The 18,455-nt window shown below is 44.5% G+C and overlaps 3 protein-coding genes across 14 annotated transcripts in view; 2 read left to right on the top strand and 1 right to left on the bottom strand.

The window, feature by feature from the left end:
- The window catches only part of PXK (PX domain containing serine/threonine kinase like), a 35,420-nt gene extending 29,476 nt beyond the window's left edge, over positions 1 to 5,944 (top strand). For 4 of the 10 annotated variants that reach the window (XM_084530999.1, XM_084530996.1, XM_084531000.1 and 1 more), the window contains one exon: positions 4,848 to 5,944. In XM_084530999.1, the coding sequence (XP_084387125.1) occupies positions 4,848 to 5,053 (206 nt within the window). In that variant the 3' untranslated portion in view covers positions 5,054 to 5,944. Of the gene's footprint in view, positions 1 to 1,375; positions 1,411 to 1,680; positions 1,765 to 4,847 lie in introns of those variants that run through there. The other 6 variants (XM_084531006.1, XM_084531004.1, XM_084531003.1 and 3 more) reach the window with 4 other exon arrangements.
- Positions 5,945 to 6,332: 388 nt separating this feature from the next.
- PDHB (pyruvate dehydrogenase E1 subunit beta) lies at positions 6,333 to 11,056 on the bottom strand. Its single transcript, XM_084531007.1, has 9 exons — positions 10,887 to 11,056; positions 10,661 to 10,768; positions 10,517 to 10,579; positions 10,404 to 10,439; positions 10,030 to 10,315; positions 9,028 to 9,138; positions 8,308 to 8,399; positions 7,680 to 7,821; positions 6,333 to 7,326 (listed from the first exon to the last, which is right to left on the bottom strand). Exons 1-9 carry the CDS (start codon positions 10,983 to 10,985, stop codon positions 7,181 to 7,183), a joined length of 1,083 nt encoding a protein of 360 aa, XP_084387133.1. The 5' UTR covers positions 10,986 to 11,056; the 3' UTR covers positions 6,333 to 7,180.
- Positions 11,057 to 11,195: 139 nt separating this feature from the next.
- KCTD6 (potassium channel tetramerization domain containing 6) lies at positions 11,196 to 18,070 on the top strand. 3 transcript variants are annotated; one of them, XM_084530992.1, is made up of 3 exons: positions 11,196 to 11,277; positions 15,381 to 15,489; positions 16,674 to 18,070. In XM_084530992.1, the coding sequence occupies exons 2-3, from the start codon at positions 15,463 to 15,465 to the stop codon at positions 17,358 to 17,360; spliced, it is 714 nt and encodes a 237-aa protein (XP_084387118.1). In that variant the 5' UTR covers positions 11,196 to 11,277; positions 15,381 to 15,462; the 3' UTR covers positions 17,361 to 18,070. The 3 variants fall into 3 exon arrangements, with proteins under 3 accessions (XP_084387118.1, XP_084387120.1, XP_084387119.1); XM_084530994.1 differs by lacking the exon at positions 11,196 to 11,277 and adding an exon at positions 11,709 to 11,978 and having other exon boundaries at positions 15,385 to 15,489; XM_084530993.1 differs by lacking the exon at positions 11,196 to 11,277 and adding an exon at positions 11,709 to 12,407.
- The last annotated feature ends 385 nt before the right edge of the window (positions 18,071 to 18,455 follow it).

Raw genomic sequence — 18,455 nt, 5'->3', positions numbered from 1 at the left:
GTGTTAGTATCATGGCATGTTAAACCATCTTGCTGATACAGTGCCAAACCAAAAAGAAGGCTGATAGGGGAAAGGGTATCCAACAGAAGCTTCTGTCCTTGTGGCCTGTTCCCGTCCCGGTCAATGTGGTTTGTGGGTATGTACAGAGCCAGAAACACTGACCAAAGGTAAATGGGCTCCAGGCTGCCATGCCCTGGGGAAGGAACCTCATTCAGGGGGTTTCTTGCACGTTGAGATGTGCAAGAAACTCTGAACAAAGTGTGAGACTTCGCTTGCAGTGGAGCGCTTGGTGTAGTCAATGCAAAACGTACCAGGAATGAAAATGAGTGCAGCTACGATGGCTGCAGCTGTAGGATTGAATGTTACCTGCTCTGAGGGGAGAGGTGTCTAGTAGAGACCTGGATTCCCATGGGAGTTTCTCGCTGACCAGAATGTTTGTTTTGGGTCAGTTTTGTTGCAGTTACCTGGATAACTACCATCTTTGAAATACATTTAGATCAATGAGCCTAATGTAATTTCTGTGTTTCTGACATTCTCTCTTGAATGTTTGATTTATATTTTTCCCCCCTACTTGCACACTTCTATCTACTTTGCTTCCTTGAATGTCTATTATTGTTCTTTGTGGCTAGGATCAGAAGGGATGTAGAACGCTGTGGTATGGGTTATTTGAAACTTCACTACGTTTTCTCCAAATCCAGTAAGCCCATAAAATTCCAGAAAGCTCTCTGTGATAGAAGTTTGGAGGGTGCCACTTTGGCCAACCCCTTCAGAATGATATCAATAAATAGGATTGCTGCCCTGCGAGAATAAAGCAAGAGAGTTGTACTGTACTTTAGCTTTTTCTGTGCCAGTTGTTCTGAATGTTTTCTGAAGAGCCATGTGGTGCATCTTTTCTGCTCTTCAGCTGTCCATAAGACCATTTTAATGCTTTAGCAAGCACTGTTCTTGAGTGTCTGATCCATGTAGCATAAGCGTAAATACAGGTGTTAATATGACAGGACATGTTCCACGAGCTGAATGAATTTCATCTTCTGTGGCTAACATTCCTGCAGATTTCTTGCTAAATACCTCTCAATGCACTTTAATACTTTAAAGCTTGAATTATAGCATGTGCAATCGAAAATATGTGTGTTGCATTTGTACATCAGGTATAATAATCCTTACAGCATGGAAAATGGTGGCTCATTGTTCAGAATTCACAGCATTGAATATGTAATCTGAAAAAATCAATCTGCTATCCCCACGTTTTTCAGTGAATGAGAATGTATTGATTTTTGTACTTAATTTTCAGCTAACACTATCTGTTTTTCTTACTTTGACACGAGATCCGGATGATTAACTTGTGTCCTCTCTCTTTCTCTGCTGTCTTCAATAGAGCATGCATCATTTTGAACGTGAATTTTCGGAAAAGTAAGCTAATGCTGATTTATCTCTTTAAAGATGCTCTGTTTCTGTATGGGAAAGTTGAATGCAAATCTTAAACTTGCTTAGTATTGGGAGGGAATAGAAGAAAAAGATCTGAACATTCTTATGGATTATTTTAATGAAATACAGCATCTTTAAAAACTATCACTAAAATGATGTTCTTTGTTTGCATCCCATTCTCTCAGCAAATTTTTAATGCTATTTGCACAATTACTGTCACTTTAAATTCATAATTAAGTTTTTGTTTCAATTCAGGCATCAAGTTTACAGCATCTGATTTACTTCCTATTCCTTTTAACACACTCTCTTAACAAAAATGTCCCTGTAAAAAAACCCTTGGTAAGTTCTTGTTTGAGTGTTTTATTGTTATAACTGTAAATGAGTAAATGTGTGTTTGCAGGCAACTCCTTCCAGCATATGCATTGGAAAGGTCTAGGGATAATTGAGCACTTGTCTGAAATATTTTTCCTGGTAAATATGGGAAAATACTTCATTGTTGGGTAGAACAGTTTTTTAGTAGATGTAGCTGTGTACAAATATACTGGAGTGAATTAAGATTTCCTTTGTACCACTCATGTCCAGAAGGACAGTGTGATTGAAATGAATAGATTTGAAGGATTTTCGGAATCAAGCTCTTAATTAACAGGTTCAATATGTAATGGTCACACCTAGTCATATACTATCTTAAAACCTGTGTGTATTTATATTTTAAGGTAGAGATAGGGTGTAAGATCTCCTAAGAGTTTCTTTTAACTGTGTGATGTTGGCAGCACAATTTCAATAATATTTAGTCCTGAGGAACTTAACACACTTGCAGGAAGGTGGCCTCTCCCCCTACTTCTGTGTCCATGACACCATTCTAAAATAACCAGACCAAAATCTGAAGGTAGCACATGGAAACTTGGCCTAATTCTTATATAGTGACTTTTTGCCTTTGTCAAATAGGTACCTTCTTTTGCTGAATATATTACTGTTTGTATTCCACACCGAGTCCTTGCCACTGTTCTCATGATCATTCCCTATTGTGTCTTGTACAACCACTTGCAAAACCTCTTTGATCTCATCTTGCTGTTCCAGCTAAAAAATCTTGTCTTTGTTCTCTACAACTCTTGCATCTCTTTCATAGAATAGTTTAGGTTGGAAAACACCACTAAGATCATTTGGTCCGGCCTTTAACCAAGGCCAACTCCTTTGTGATGAGCCACTCTTGGCTTTTTTACAGCTGTTAATCTGATCCCAAGTTTGATGCTAGCGTTGGGACGCCAGACCTTTGTGTTGTTCTGCTCTGACCACTTTAACCTCGAAAGTGATTACTTCAACTGTTCTTGGTCTTGTTCTTGTGGCAAATTGTCAAGTTTTGCTTTACTGTGCTCTACTGTCAGTGTGTATACAGAGACATGAGAAACAGGACTCTAGCCTAGGGGATAATTTTCCAGTGTTTCTAATAACAAATTATATCTTTGGCTACTGTAAAAACACAGGTTTGGATATTTAGATGACCTCAAGGCATCAATATGCAGTTTGCTATTTCAGTTCATGCTAACATTGTGCAATGCTCTGATTACTTAAGAGAGTAGTTGATCCACATGCAACGGGCATGTTAAATTGTTCCACTTGATCCCTGGTATTTCTGCTAAGACTTGAATGCTACTTCTGAAAGGGAGGAGTGTGAAAACAAGAGCCCGATACAGACGTCTGTTTTCTTGTCACAGAGAAGGGTTTTCATGCCAATGAGAATTTCTTCTGAGAGTCTGAAGTGCTATAATCATAGCATGTATTAATGTTCATTGGCAAAATAGAATGCTTTGTGTAAATACTCTTTATTTGGAGCTTGGTACCATATGGTAAAAGTCTCAAAGACTGGTACAAATTGAAAATGAAGGAGCTTTGAGTTATGACTTTCATCTAATACAAATACTTTATTTTCTTACAGCAGCTTTTTTTTTCCTTACTATTGCCTGTTAGTTTGAGAGAAAGCATTAGTTAGAAACTGAGAAGGAAGCAGAGCCCAGAGAGCATCTTGACACCTTTTTTTGCTTTGTGTGGCTGAGCTTTATCCTTTGAATACTTCTTGAATCCATGTCACACAATTTCCAGTAACTTCTTGGTATTTATTTACTTCATAGCAAGTATTCCTACTTCAGAAACCTTAATCTCTTGTTTGGCCTCACGTTGTTTGCTCTTTTGTCCAAAAGTATCATAGTTCTTGCTGCTTACCAATCTATTCCTCGTTGTAGGTTAGTTACCAAAACCAAGTGTTGGGCTATAGATGTCGTTTGTCTCTCTAGCCATATTTTGGAGTAATTCATGAACTAGACAATGGAGTTAAAGTTCATCATTCAATAATCCTAAATCTTAACCCTTATACCCCTCCTCATTCCAGAACATAAGAGAAGACAGGCCCATCATTCCCCATACAGCTTGGGATGTGCTACCAATGCCACCTTCACGTGGTTGTCTTGTGGAACAGCTCAGGGTCACCTCCGGCCTTTGCTCTTACTCCTGCCATTTATCTTTGATTACTTGTGTAGAAATTCTGGTGTAATGTGCAGCAGCTGAGTTGCACAAGAGCAGGGTGTTCAGGAGAGCAGCTTGGGGCAAGTCAGGCCATCTGCTGGGATCTGAGCTGCCAGGATCCTCACTGCTGGGTTAGATGCCTGCATGCACAGCTCTGGTCTCTGGCTTCCCAGCCCTCTCCCTGCAAGTTGTCAGGACACGGAGCTTGAAGCACGATAAGACAATACGAGAGGGATGTGACTGGGGTCAAAAGCAAGGGCCAGACTGCAAGGTGGGGGTACAGGCAGAAGGCAAGTGGTGTGAGTGGCAGATTGTTGTGATTCATTTGGCCTCTGAAACAGGCGTTTGCTTGTTTCTCCATGGTTGGTTGGTCTGACAGTGAAAGCGTAAAACATTTTCATAAACCCTCTATCTGCAGTTAGTCGTCTAAAAATGAAATATAACCTGACCAGGTATCACAAATGCTACAGCAATGTGGTCCATGTGTGTAACATTAATCATATAAATATGAAGTTAGTAAGATCTGCTCCCAGTATTTGGTACTGCTTATGACCCAAAGGGCAAACAGCTTCACTGGGGACAAACAATAGAAACTGAGCCTGGGGAGCTCTGTTAATTGTTCTGTTTCCTTCAGTGCAAGATCACGTTTGAGTCATGTTTTGCATCCTTGCATACTGAGGCACTTCAGGCTTCTTTTAGAGGTGTCTCAGGTGACACAACTCACCTGCAGATAGAGGGATTTGATCACTTTGGCATTTTTCACCCGTTCTGTTCTTCACACTGCACTTGCTTTCAAGGAATGACGTGACTAGTGCAGGACTGACCTAGTCTGGCTACACAGCCACAGCGCTCTGCAGCAGGACCTCCTGGGCATACTCAAACATCTTCTCTCCTCAACTCAACAGGAGCATCGTCGATACCCCCAGCACCGCCACCGCCGCCCCTGCCACCAGCAGCTCCTCCTCCAAGTACAGAGGTGCCAATGCAGCCGAGCCCTCAGCCCGCCATCAGTGCAAGCCGAGGAGCTTTACTCAGCTCCATTCAAAACTTTCAGAAAGGAACTCTGAAGAAAACACAGACGTGTGACTACAGTGCTCCCAGGATCAGCTGAGGCTACCGGTTCCACCAGGATTGAATTCCCCTTCCCCTTCCTGTGCTGTCTCGGAACAAGCCCCTTCTGCGTGGCGACATTCACCAGCATAGAGCGGCTAACCACGCTGTAGCTCCATTTTACCCCTCTTTCAGCTTTCCTTGAGCAGCAGCACTGCACTGTGGATTGCATTGCCATGCTAAGTATTCTATTCTTTTATTTGGTTTTAAGAACTTTTTTCTCTAGCTACACTATCAGGGCTGTATGGCTGAATAAAAATCTGAAAATAGGAATGACCACAATCAAGGTGAATTGAAGCTTTTTTTTTTCTAGTTCTGTTTCCCCACTTTTCTTGCCAAATTACAGGAATCTAGTTTTAGTCTGCTGTAAGATTTTTTCAGTACTATTCATATAACTGTAACTCATCTCACTCTTCCTGCATCAAATCAGCACGTTTTGTTTTAGATAATCCAAAAAAGTAAAACCAACCCACCAAACCAACCTTTGAAGTATACTGCACAGGTGAGGGAACTGGAGAATTAAATCTTATTCCCACCGTATTTGTTGGTGGAGTAAAAATGCTGTCTCAAACTTGTTTTAATGGACATCCTACCTGCAACTCTAAAGTTTTTTTTAAGTAAGGAAACAGGTGAAATGGGAGTTAATAGGGCACCGGGATATTATTCATGATTTAGTTAAATGGGACTTTACTTCAAGTTAATTTTACAGCTTAAACTTTATTGAAAGATCCTTTTTGATTTGACTAAAACCTTAAATTGCACTTTAAAGGATTATAGATAATCCATTTTTTAAATTCAGATACATCAGTGTTTGTTACTATGCAGAGAATGTCTGTACAAAGTTTCATGTAACCTGTGATATTCAGTCATTTTTATTAAAATGTTAATGGAATTCCTCCTGCAGTGTGGTGGTGGATGTATTCTGATAGAACTTTGCTTGCAAGCAGACTTCTAAAAACCCTAATAACACTTCTGCTACCAGGAAATACCCTGAGAGATATTCCTGGCTTGTAACTGAAATAGGACCTAAGCTCTTCTGTCTGCTTAAGAGAGGTAAGTATCCAGTTCAGTGGGAAGGCAGCTTTTCCTGACTATAGAGCAAGTCATGCTGCACAGACTGCTACAGGCACTGCTTACTCCGGTACTGGTTGCAGTAACAGAAGCTGCTGACCAAAAATTACCTGTCAGGAATAGCCCCTTAGCTAAACCCTGGTATGTGGTTGCAGTCTAGCAGCTTAAAAGCTACCACAACTCTTTCTGAGCTCTTCAGACACAACTACTACTTTTGAATAAATAGTTTATTACCCAACTCTGAATAAAATCTTTTTTTTTTTTTCCCCACATATAAGAACTAGTGTTTGAGCATTCTATTGTTCATCCCTCTGGCAAGTTAAAAAAAAAAAACAAAAACAAAAACATAAAAGCAACAAATAGGAGCAAGTGTTTTATCACTGTACATGACAGCTAGTAAAGCAAATGTGACAGCTAGTAAAGAATAAATAGATAGTATTTCCCCTTGCATACCAAAGAGGATGAGGATCTTTAAGCTTGTGCGCAGAAGCTTTTCTGTGTGATGAAAGAGTACTCCTCAGCCTGAGTACATTAGCTCTTAACCCATGCCACAGGCCACTTTGTACAGATATAGTTGCACTTGCTGAAAGCAAGGCCTTGCTCAACTCCAGCTTGATTCTTCACCATCAAAAAGCCTTGCAAATAGCTCCTAGAGATATGCGGCATTCCAGGACTAAATTCAGGGCAAATTCCCCTTTTGCTACTATTTTTCACTCATCCACCATCACAGTCAGTTAAACACAGGTAGTCCAATAATTACAAGCCAAGCAGAAATTGAAGTGTTTTTTTTCCTCCCTTTGAATTTTGAGTACATGGAGATCCCAACCCACCTGTACAGCTGAAGTACAAGCTGACTAACAGACAAGCATTACCACATCATTGCTTATATCAAGTGTGGCTTAGAGGGTAACCCTGTTACACACAGCCATGTAAATATTTCTGGTAGATCACTGTACTTGACTGTACAAAAGAATGTAGCTATACAAAGTTACGCATACAACTTGCCTTACACCATTAATACTTTTTAAAGCAGGACTTTAAAACATGTATTTACAACTCAGATATTCAAAGTTTTCTTCACTGCAAATATTATATCTTTCACTTGAGGTATGCAGTTATCTTCTAAAATTTTTGCATAAGGCATAGGAACATCTGCACCGGTAACACGCACAGCTGGAGCATCCAAGTAGTTAAAGGCAGATCCTGAAACAGAAGACAGGTGTCAGGTTGATGCACACTATGGTTTTCCATCAATTTAGCATTTAAGGCCTAATATACTTTCAACAGTTTTCTTCCTGTAGTTCCAGAGATAGCTGTTCCTGCTTGTTTATCAGCATGCACTGCAGTTTAGACAGAAAGTTACCATCCTGCTTCTCACAGGCTCTTAGGATAAGGTTTACACCAGAAAGCCAGCTGAATTGACCGTATGAACACCACTAGAGCAAGACAGCTACACTTAAGCTCCAACTAAGTTTCTCTTCATCTGGCTTTATCATGAAGTCATCAGAATTTACACTAGGAAATGAGATCAACTTGTATATCAAAAACCTCAGTACCTTCCATGATCCTGGCACAGATTTCAGCGCCTACTCCAAACTGCGGCCATCCTCCTTCTACAGTTACAAGGTGGTTTGTCTTGATAACGCTGGCTTCCACTGTTTCGATATCCATTGGTCTAATGGTGCGTAGATTTATCACCTGAAAAAGGCACTGAGTAAGTTTTGTTATGATCTAAGCTTGTCATTTACTGCTGTTTGGGTACACTGTCCTCTAGCACTTTGTTCTATTCTGACTTCCATGATAAGACTTAAAGTTAGTAATTTCATTAACTTTATCCTGACAGAGACTCTGCAGAACAGTTCCTGGTGGCTCCTGGAAAGTGTCAGGCAGATGAGTCTTGCTATATATAGATACAACCATGCTGATAGGTAGTGTCGTTCTGCTTACACAGAACACAGAGAGGCCAATCTGAACATCTTTAGTAGTTCTGCCTTAAGTTTGTGATGAAAGAGTTAAATGCAGAAACATGTAACACACATGCTTGGCTTGTTGACTGCTAAGGCACTTAAAATATAAGAAGCTTGTTGTTTATAAACTGACATTCTGCAGAGCCTGAACAAAGACCCTGTCTGCCTTTTTGCCCTAAGTCCAAGGAAAGGGAGAAGCAACAGAAACCCCACACACCTCACACTCTACACCTTCTTTGGCCAGTACAGCAGCTGCTTCCAAACAGTGTCCAACAGGTCTTGAGTGTGACACTAATGTAACATGAGTTCCTAGAAAAAAGTGTTAAAAAAGCAAATAAAGACTTAAAGCTTTTCTCTAAGTCCTAGATTCTTTTCAAGGTAGCGTTAGTAGTCTCTTGTAATTTAAGTCCCTTTCATTTAGTTGAAATGTGAAGTATTCCACACCCATACTTAACATGGAGAGTGGTAGTAGGACTATATGAAGACACAAACTTTATCTTTTAATTTGGAGATCAGATATTTAATAGTTTTTACATTTTCCCTTTTGAGCATTTGTATCATTCAGTGGTAATTTATGAACAAAGAGGCTGAAATGCTACAGTGATCTTATCCATTTTTGAAAAAATAATTAAAGGCGAAGAAAAAAAGGTTTCCTTGCACATCACCTACACTATCCCTACAGTAAAGAACAAATCTTTTAGAAAGGTGCTGTTTGAAATGCGATACAGAGAATCAGGTAATTTTTCTTTATACAGGGAACAGAACAATTAAGTATACTACAGTACAAGTAACATTGATATTTGAAACATTTTCTTATGTCCCATGACAGGAGTCTCTCTCAACAGTTGAATTTTAAAAACAAAACAACAACAAAAAAAAACAACAGTCCCCTGGCAGTTCACTTAGTAAGGATACAAAAAACATGTTCTTGGCTTACCTTCCCTTTCTATTTTGGCTTTTCCAATTGGAACAACAAAATCCTTTGACTGTGCCTGTTCAGACATTTCAAAGGGAACACCGTACAGCAATTCATTTTCCAGCATCACAACTAGAACAAAACACATTTGGGTTAACTTGTACTTCCAGAAGAGGACTGTGCTTATAAAACTGTATTGCAGCAGACTAGCTCAAGATAGTGACTCTATCCAGGCAACAGAGACTTCATTACATTTGTAAAAGCAGTAATAATAACAACAACAGTATCAACAGTCTACTCATCGCTACTGAATCAATTTTAAAACTGTCTAAGGTTTAATATTATACGTGATAAGGTATTTAGCTTTTGGCATATGACAGTGATAGATATTTACACAAAAGATTTAAAGAGCTTCGTATGTTTCCTCCTTAAAAAACAAACAGAAACTGACAGAATATAGAGCTGGGAAGCATAGGCTGATGAAGGTAACTGACTTACGAAGCCTTTGTTTTTAAAAAGGTAGACTGTAAAATTTAAGCCTGTATACTCCGCTTCACAAACTAGATCAAAGAGAGTGGGAAAGGTCACGATGAATAACTATTTCTGTAGAATTTCTAGTTTCAGAAAGGTTTTAAATTTTGCACATGTACTTGTGAGAAATAAAAAACAAAAATTGCCCTACTTTTGGTTAATGAGATTCTGAATTTATCATCTGAAAAGTGCACATGGTCCGACACTGTATATGTAGGAACTCCTCCTGACTCATCTCCCTCATTTTTAACTCCTTTAAGGTAAGTCCATAAACACAGCTTCTAAGCTTTCAGATCGGTACCAAACTACCATTAAGGGTAGAACTGGCAACAGCACAAAGAGGCTACTGCTAGCAAGCCAAATAAGCATTGGGAAAAAATTAAGTATCAGCATCAATACACCTAAAAATATATATTTTAATATGAGGCAGGAGGGGAAAACAGACATTCTTTTTAGCACTGACTGTGAGATAGCACCGTGATCTGTGTTCACCTGGATTATCGTCCCGGATTGCCGCTTTCAGCAGACCTTTGGCATCTTCTGAGCTCCAAGGACTAACAACTTTGAGTCCCGGGCAGTGCCCATACCACGCCGCGAAGCACTGCGAGTGCTGTGCAGCCACGCCAGCGGACGCCCCGTTGGGGCCTCGGAAGACGATGGGCACGGGGATGGACCCTGCGGACATGTAGCACGTCTTGGCTGCCGAGTTGATGACCTGATCGATGGCTTGCATGGAGAAGTTGAACGTCATGAACTCGCACACCGGCCTCAACCCTGCCTGTTGAAGTGTCAGATGAGAGGTTGGTAAGCTAACAAAAAGCGGTTCGTTTCATGGTGTAATTAAAAAGGAACGTGAGGGTACAGACCATGGCAGCACCGACGGCGATCCCCGTGAAGCCCATCTGCAAAGAAACAAACGGAGAATAAGCACGGGGGGCGCTGAGCCGACCTCTTAGGTGCAAAACATCCGAAGCCATACCTCAGATATCGGCGTGTCGATGATCCTCTTGTCCCCATACTTCTTCCACAGCCCCCTGGAGATCTGCGGGGCAGCAAAACGCCGTCAGCCCCCGTGGTTGGCCCCCCCCCCCTACCCCCCGTCCCGGTAACGGCGCCCCCTCACCTTGTAGGCACCGTCGTACTGGGCCACCTCCTCCCCCAGCAGGAAGACTCGCTCGTCCCTCTCCAGCTCCTCGTCCAGCGCCTGGTTCAGGGCGTCCCTCACCGTCACCTGCGGGGCGACACCGAGCTCGTCCCGCTCCCGGAGCGCCGGGACGCCCCCTGCACAGCCCTACCCAGCCCTACCCAGCCCAGCGGCTCCCCCTCGGGGCTCTGCTTCCCCTTTTTACCTGGATGGCGGCGGCGGCGGAGAGGCGGAGGCCGCGGCGGGGCTGCGGGAGGCGGCAGCCGAGGGGCGCCAGGAGCCGCAGCGCCCGGCCCGCCGCCATCTTGGCCGTGTCCTCTGAGGGGCGGCGGGAGCAGCGCAGCCCCGCGCCCGGCTCTCGCGAGACCTCGCCTCGCAGTGACGCCGCCGGCTGAAGGGAGGCGGCGCCCCGCCCTCACCCGACCGGAGGGGGCGGGGAAAGGGGCGTGGCTTCACCAAACCACGCCCCCTCCCTCCCGCCGCCACGGTCCGCTCCCCCCCCCCGTGCCCCCGCCCCCGCCCCCGCCCCCGCCCCCGCCGCCGCCGCCGCCGCCGCCGCCGCCGCCGGGCCCTGCGCGGAGCCGGGAGCTGCGCCCGTGAGTGCGGGGCCGGGCCGCGCCGCGGAGCCTTGGGGGGGGCCGGGGGGGCTCGGGGCTGAGCGCCCCGGCTCGGGGCCGGGTCCCGGTGCAGGCGGAGGGCGGTGGGTGCCCGCTCGGCCGGGGGAGCGAGGGGTTGGGGGGGGGGAACGGGAGGTACCGGGGGGGGTCCCGCAGCCCCTCGGGGGGCAGCCCCGGGCCGCTGGGGGCTGCAGGCGGAGCGCGGCGCTCCCGGCACCGGCTGTGCTGAATCACGGCCCCCGGGGGGGTGCAGCCGCCGTGAGCTGCCCCGGTGCAGCCCCGCACCCCCCCCAAGGTGCTCGTGGGTGGCCCCACGGAGGGGGTCCGCGGGGTGGGACCGGGGTCCCGGGGGACTCGGGGCTCACGGTGGGGCTATTTGGGGGGGGGGGGGGGGGCAGCGCCGGTGTTTGTCTCCATCACTTAGGGTGAAGGCTGAGCACCGACCTACGGAGCTAACGGAGAGCGGGGGCTGCGAAACCCCGCGGCATCCCCGTGCCTTGGCGTGGGGAGGGGGCGGGATGCTCCCCCGGTGAAGGCAGGCGCTGTGTGAGCAGATTTGCCAGCCCCCAGCCTTAAGAACCTGCTGCCGCCGTGCCCGGGGCAGCTCGGGGCTGGATCACCCTGGCTCCGTGCTGCCGGCGGCTCCTGGGCTGCAGCCCAGTTTGTGGTGGTTCAGGGGGGTGGCTGATAGAGATTTGCTATCAAAACTTGCCTTCGGATTTTTAAGAGAGGCTCAGGAATAGAGGGGTTGTGCGTTGACAGCGTGCTGGGAGCAGGAGTTGCGTTTTCTCGTCTTTGGGGATCCAAATGTCAGGAGCTGGGAGCTCACCAAGTGGGCGAGTAGCTCGAGATACCACGTGTATTTATCCGTATAAATACACTGCTAGCTTTGCACAGTTCCTGTCAACTTACTGTTGATCCTGAAACCCGCAGTACCTACTGAGGTTAAACAGTTTATGTAGTCATTGAACAGTTTGTGTTGTAATTTTGCTACCAAACTGTCCATCAATACTCCAAGCAAATCCTTCAGTTAATTTCTTGGAGAAAACTAGCTGAAAAGCATTCAGAGCAGCTGAAGTGGCACGTGCCTCTCGACTTTGACCTGCTAGGTACGTTTCTCCTCCTTGGTGTAGCTGTGTATGATGGTAAAATGCTCTGACTTTCTCCAGGTGCAGCACACAGCCTGTGGCCTTGACCAAGTGTGACTGATGACCATGATCCTAGCAGTTAAAACGCTTCCCAGTGCTGCTGGCATTCCCCGGGTCCATCCCGGACGTGTGCGTGTCTGTTCGCAGATGCAGACGTTCAGCTGCCTCTCATTTGCTTTCTCTGAATCTCAGCTTGCAAAATGGTTGCACGTTAGTAGCTCTGTGCCTGGGAGAAGCCCTGCTGAAGTTAATGGGACTACCTGTTGCAGTAATGTTGCTAGTAAATAGCCTTGTAATCCTCTGAGTCATAAAATATTAAATAAGAGTGAGCGTTTTATGAATGCAGGTATCCAATTTGGTGCATGTACTATAAAATGATGACTAGGGTGCTTTTCTTCGAAGGTACTTGCCTCTCATTGCTAATTTCTGGCTCTGGATGTGCTTGGTGCTGGGCTATGACAGCTCCGATGACGCTGGTAACGCTGCGTGTCTTCTCCCCACTCGCAGGAAAAGCTTAATGAAGGCACGGCTGTAGGTTGACACGATCGATGTGCTTCTGCTCTCACGAAAGAGCAATGTCCTTAAACGGTGTCAGCAGTTTGTCCGGCTGAGGTTCATCCCACACCAGTATTTCTGGCAGTTATTAAAGGCAGGCTGTCCTGGGCTGCATCAGCGTGGTGATGTGGTTTGTGAGTCCTTATCTCAGGTGGTACCTGAACAGCGCTATTTTTGCCCGTGAAGTTGTCTGGAAATGCAGAGCTCCCAGGCTGGTGCGGGGAGCAGCGGATAGCTGTGGTCAGGCTCAAGCATTTTAGGATGGCCTCCTTGTGCCACCCCTTTGTGCTGTGTGTTTTGCTCCACCGTGAGCTCTGCCTGGTGGGTCTGTGCATGCCTGGCAATTCTCAATCCTTACACAAAGGTCAGTGGGACTTCTCGTTGCCACTTCTGCGTTGAGGGCTGGGTTTGTTTCAGCTAATTGCTCTCGTAACTTACTTACTGTGGTGGTGCGTAGCAATACTGTGATCAAAGATCAGTTCATGATCAGAAAGTTGCCGTCATACAGGCAGTTGAATCTGTTTCTTTCATTGATGGAAAAAAAGTCTTGATTCATCTGTACTTGGGACTCAGTGAAGTTCCTTGCCGGCTGAATTATTTCAGCTTCAAGTGAGTGTTCTTCTTGAAAATGAGATACCTAGGCCAGTCTCTCTCCTATGTTTTTAATGCATCTTCATGCTATACTGGTGTTGTACATGGCCAGGGGAACAGCTATAAGTATGCATTCCTTAAAGAAGGGAAAAAAAACCCAAACCAGAAACCAGAATGTGAAAGGTCTGGGCTATTGATAAAAGGTAAGGAGCTGTACTTGAGTGACAATTCAAAATAGAGAAAACCTGAATGACTTCAAAAAAATAATTACAGACATTGGCAAAAGAGCTCGCATTCCAGGTTTATCTACTGGTGGGGGTGTGTGATTTAGTTTACTTTCTTGAGGCATGCTCCATCGCTAATTTGTAAAAATGGGATCCTGGTACGACTCGTTCCGTACCTTAATTCCTTAGTCTTCTGTTGTCTGACCTCATGATTTTCATGCAGTGGTTTTGTGTTTTCTTCTCTTGATAAACCTCAAGTGTAGCTGAGGCAGTGCCCGTGCTGCTGCCCCCCAGGCCTGGCCTGTGGAGAGCGCTGCGGGCAGGGCAGCGGAGCCCAGAGCAGGCCGCGCCGCGTTGTTCTGTGCAGAATGGCAGAACTTGCCTCGTTTTCTAGGAATGAGAAGGGCCAAGGTTGGGAATTAACCGTGAACCGTTCATTTTTTGAGAACGTAGAGCCCTGTCTCAGCTAAATCCTCCAGCTGCTTTTAGCTGTGTCCGTGCGCTGAAGTTTGCTGGTACCGGGGATGGGAGCAGAAGCCTTGGTAGCTGTGTAGTCTTTAAGATGTAAAAATAAACAAAACTGCGAAGCTGCACCCTACTTAAAGCAGGCTGACCTAAATTTTCAGCAGTTCTAGCAGAGACGCAGATTCTGGGTAGGGAATAGAGGCTTACTGACAGCTGGCTTCTCTACCCGGGTGTCCCTTAGCATGGTCAGCAGGCCACCTTTGGAAAGTCTCTGCTGGTGCCTGGGCTCATTCATGGCCCCTGCTTCAAGTCAGAAGCCGGGCTGTGGGTTTTTCTTGCCGTGCATGTGTGGAGAGAGTCCCCTTCTTATGCAAGTCAGCGGTTCAGCATCTTCTGGGAAGTTACAGCGTGAACCACTTCTCAAATTGCTTTCGTTGGAGCGTAGTTGAAAGGATGTTTGATGTCCTCTAGCTCGTCCCTAAAGAGATTTCTTTCGAGAGCGTGTGTCTGTGCAGTCCATTCGTGTGCTTTCTTTGTAGATTAATGTTCTTGCTATCAATTGCAGTTCTCCGCTATTGAATTATTAATTCTGCAGTGAGATTTTTTTTTTTTCCTGCTGTTCATTCTTTCATGCTTGATTTATTCTTCTGCACAGTTTGAAACTGGAGCACGGGAATTTTGACTGGCGTTCATGGATCGCGTGCGTGACCCCAAAGGCGAATAAACAAACTTTTTTAATTGGGAAAAGGACACTTGTCTTTCAAAGTGCTCAGTTTTCCAGGTGAAAAGTAGGCCGTTTGTAAATGTAAATTATCCTCAGAGGCACGTTGCGTGTTGTTTAACGAATCTGGGATGGTCAGAACAGCCAGCAGAGTGGCTCCCCGTGTGCTCTGGAGGCAGTGCTGTGGTAGTGTGGAGGGAGACGCAGGGAAAAGCTCGTTTGCAGATTCTGCTTCTAGTGTGGCTTTGTAGCTGAATGCTCTCCTGGCAGAGAGCCTGCCTTTGATTAGAAAGCATTCCCCTTGGTTGTTCTTGTAGATACTTAGTCTGCCATGTTTTGTTGTTTGTTTTGTGTTTTTGTGTGTGCTTTCTCCTGCAGGGAGATAATAGGAGGTGAGCTGCGTATCCTTTCGACAACCTTCTGTTAAACTTGGAGTACCACGGTTCAAGCAATTGAACAGATGGATAATGGAGACTGGGGATATATGGTAAGTGATCCCGTGTAGATGAGCTGCATGACTGGGCTTTCAAGATCTCGAGGTAGGAATCCTTGCAGATCTGTCTTGCGTAGATCCAGAGTTTCAGTTATGTGAGAAGAAGAACTGAGTGTTAGAGGATCTAACTGGAGTGCTTCCCCTCATGTGCTGTTTGTGGGGAGCACTCCTGTTCTATTTCCTAGCAAAAATCAGTGAGTTCTTGACTGAGCATTAAGCTTGTTGTTGCCATTTTCCTAACACACAAAACATGAAAATAGTTTGTGCTTCTTGCATATACTTTTAAGGACTTCATCATGTTATTTGTAAAGAAAAATATTTTTCCTTTAAATCCTGTCCTAAACCAGACAAATGCATCTTATTTTTCTCCTCTTCTCATTCTCTAAACATTCTGCTGCCATGCATATGTCTCTTTTTCTCTGGCTGGCCTCAGTCCTGATTGTTAGGGTTGGTGGCCAGATGGGATTTATGTTCCTTTCTCTCTTGCTTCCTCATGTGCTATCTGGAAGCTGATGCAGACTGGCTTGGTGCTCTGCCCCCTCTTCTATGCAGCATGCTCATTTTCAAATAATCGTTTCTTTTGAGAGTTAAAAGCTGGAAGATTTTTGTTTGCTTGTTTTAGTGATGCCTCTTAACCAATGCATTGATTACTTTGATTGTGAGCTCTTGGTCTTGTGCCTAAACTTGCACTGTCTTCCTCTTTTGAGGGAGAAAAAGAGGCTTAAGACTTGTTCAGCTCATTTTTGTTGTTGTTGTTCTTCCTCTTGAAAGAGTGACAGATTTTGAAAGTAAGGAGCACTGATGGACCTCATTCAGATTAACTTGTTCTTCAGGAAATGTCTCTATTTTCATTTCCCCATCTGTAAAATAGGAGAAAAAACTTGTCCAAATGCAATTCTTAATTCTCTGACAGTACCTCAGTTGTTAAGATTTCTAAAGCATTCTGGAAATGTGCTTTCTGAATGTGAAGTGTGATCCTGTCTAGTTGCCAGCTGTGCCTTGTTGCTGGGTGGCTTGGATTTGCACAGGTTTGAAGACCGCTTAAAGGCTCCAAATGGGAGGAAGTGAGATTCTTCCTGGAGCCTGCAGTTCTCAAACAGCATTTGCCGTGTGTGTTGGTGAGGTGATTGAATCTTCTCGCCGTGGCTTGATAAACTTTGCAATTTCTCTTTTTCTAGATGACTGATCCAGTCACGCTAAATGTGGGTGGACACATGTATACGACATCCCTCACCACTCTAACGAGATATCCCGACTCGATGCTTGGGGCCATGTTCAGGGGAGACTTCCCCACCGCCAGGGACTCTCAGGGCAATTACTTCATTGACAGGGATGGACCACTTTTCCGTTACGTTCTTAACTTTTTAAGGACCTCAGAGCTAACTTTGCCACTGGACTTCAAGGAGTTTGACCTGCTTCGGAAGGAGGCGGACTTCTATCAGATCGAACCGCTCATTCAGTGTCTCAATGACCCCAAGCCTCTGTATCCTGTGGATACCTTCGAGGAGGTGGTGGAGCTGTCCAGCACCCGCAAGCTGTCCAAGTACTCCAACCCGGTGGCTGTCATCATCACGCAGCTCACTATCACCACAAAAGTCCATTCCTTACTGGAGGGCATTTCAAACCACTTCACCAAGTGGAATAAGCATATGATGGACACCAGGGACTGCCAGGTTTCCTTCACTTTCGGGCCTTGTGACTACCACCAAGAAGTGTCGCTCCGAGTCCATCTGATGGAGTACATCACAAAGCAAGGCTTCACGATCAGGAATACCAGAGTTCATCATATGAGTGAGCGTGCCAACGAAAACACAGTGGAGCATAACTGGACTTTCTGTAGACTGGCACGGAAAACAGATGACTGATTCTGACTCCGCAGGAGCCATTTCAGTGATTAGCAACTTAATTGAACAGTAAACCCAAGAGAGCCTGGATTTTGACTAAAGCAACAATGTGGTCTTTTTTTATACGAGTATTTATTGTTTATCATTAAGGACTGGAGGAGTTTCATTCTCTAGCAGCTCTGTCCTTTTGTCCTGTCCAAAAAAAAATGCATGTGCCTGTTCAGTCAAGACACCTTTTTGTTGGAAAGAGGGAGTCTGAAGAATTAGTACAATAGGGTATTTTGTGTCATTAACACAATTCTCTGACGCAACTTAAAGTGCTAAAATTACCTCTGTTTAAACGGTTTCTAATCCATCTAATGCTACACCACTGGGAGCAAGAAACAAACAGAATTTAAGAGGCAGATGGGGAAAAGCTGCTATCATGTAGACTAATTTAGTTTTTAAATCAATAAACAGTATTGTAATATTCTGCAAAAACAAATCCCACCCTTTAAAAGTACTTGATAAGTACAGTTTCTTACAGTTATGACAACTGTTTCTTTCTATGCATATAAATCAAGCAACCAAATATTATCTGTAGCCATGGAAATATGATTAGAAATATTTATATTGGATTCTGAGTGCAAAATGTCCCTGTGGTAGAATTCTTATTTTTAATGCCTGGTGCAATATTACTCCCAAGTGTAATGCCTGCCAGTAAGAAGCTAATAAAAATGTGAAATACAGAATACTATTTTGTATTTTGTTTGTCTTCTAGAACTCTAGTGCTTTATAAAACCCCCAAAGCATGTTATTCGGTGCTTCAGAGTAGCACAGATGCTCTGGTAGGGCTCCATTCTCCTCCATGACTGACATACTTTCTTCTTTTTTATCTTGATCAGTTGATCCAGCTGTCCTCATTACAGAAAAAAAATCTTATGTTTGGAAAACTATGCACTTTGACCAACATAAAGATGGCAAGTATTTGTACGGACCACAGGGATGGGGACAGAAGGAATGCTTGCACTAAATACTTGCAGCTACTAGCCAGTGTTATCCAGTTCCAGTGATTTATCTAATAGCTGTGGATATCATATATATATGATTCTGTTATTTTAACTGAAGTACTGTTTC

The sequence above is a fragment of the Aythya ferina genome, assembly GCF_964211825.1.
Source record: "Aythya ferina genome assembly, chromosome: 10".
NCBI classification, from domain to species: Eukaryota; Metazoa; Chordata; class Aves; order Anseriformes; family Anatidae; genus Aythya; species Aythya ferina.
The sequence above is the reverse complement of the archived record's forward strand: the minus strand, read 5'-3'. Positions and strand labels throughout refer to the sequence as shown.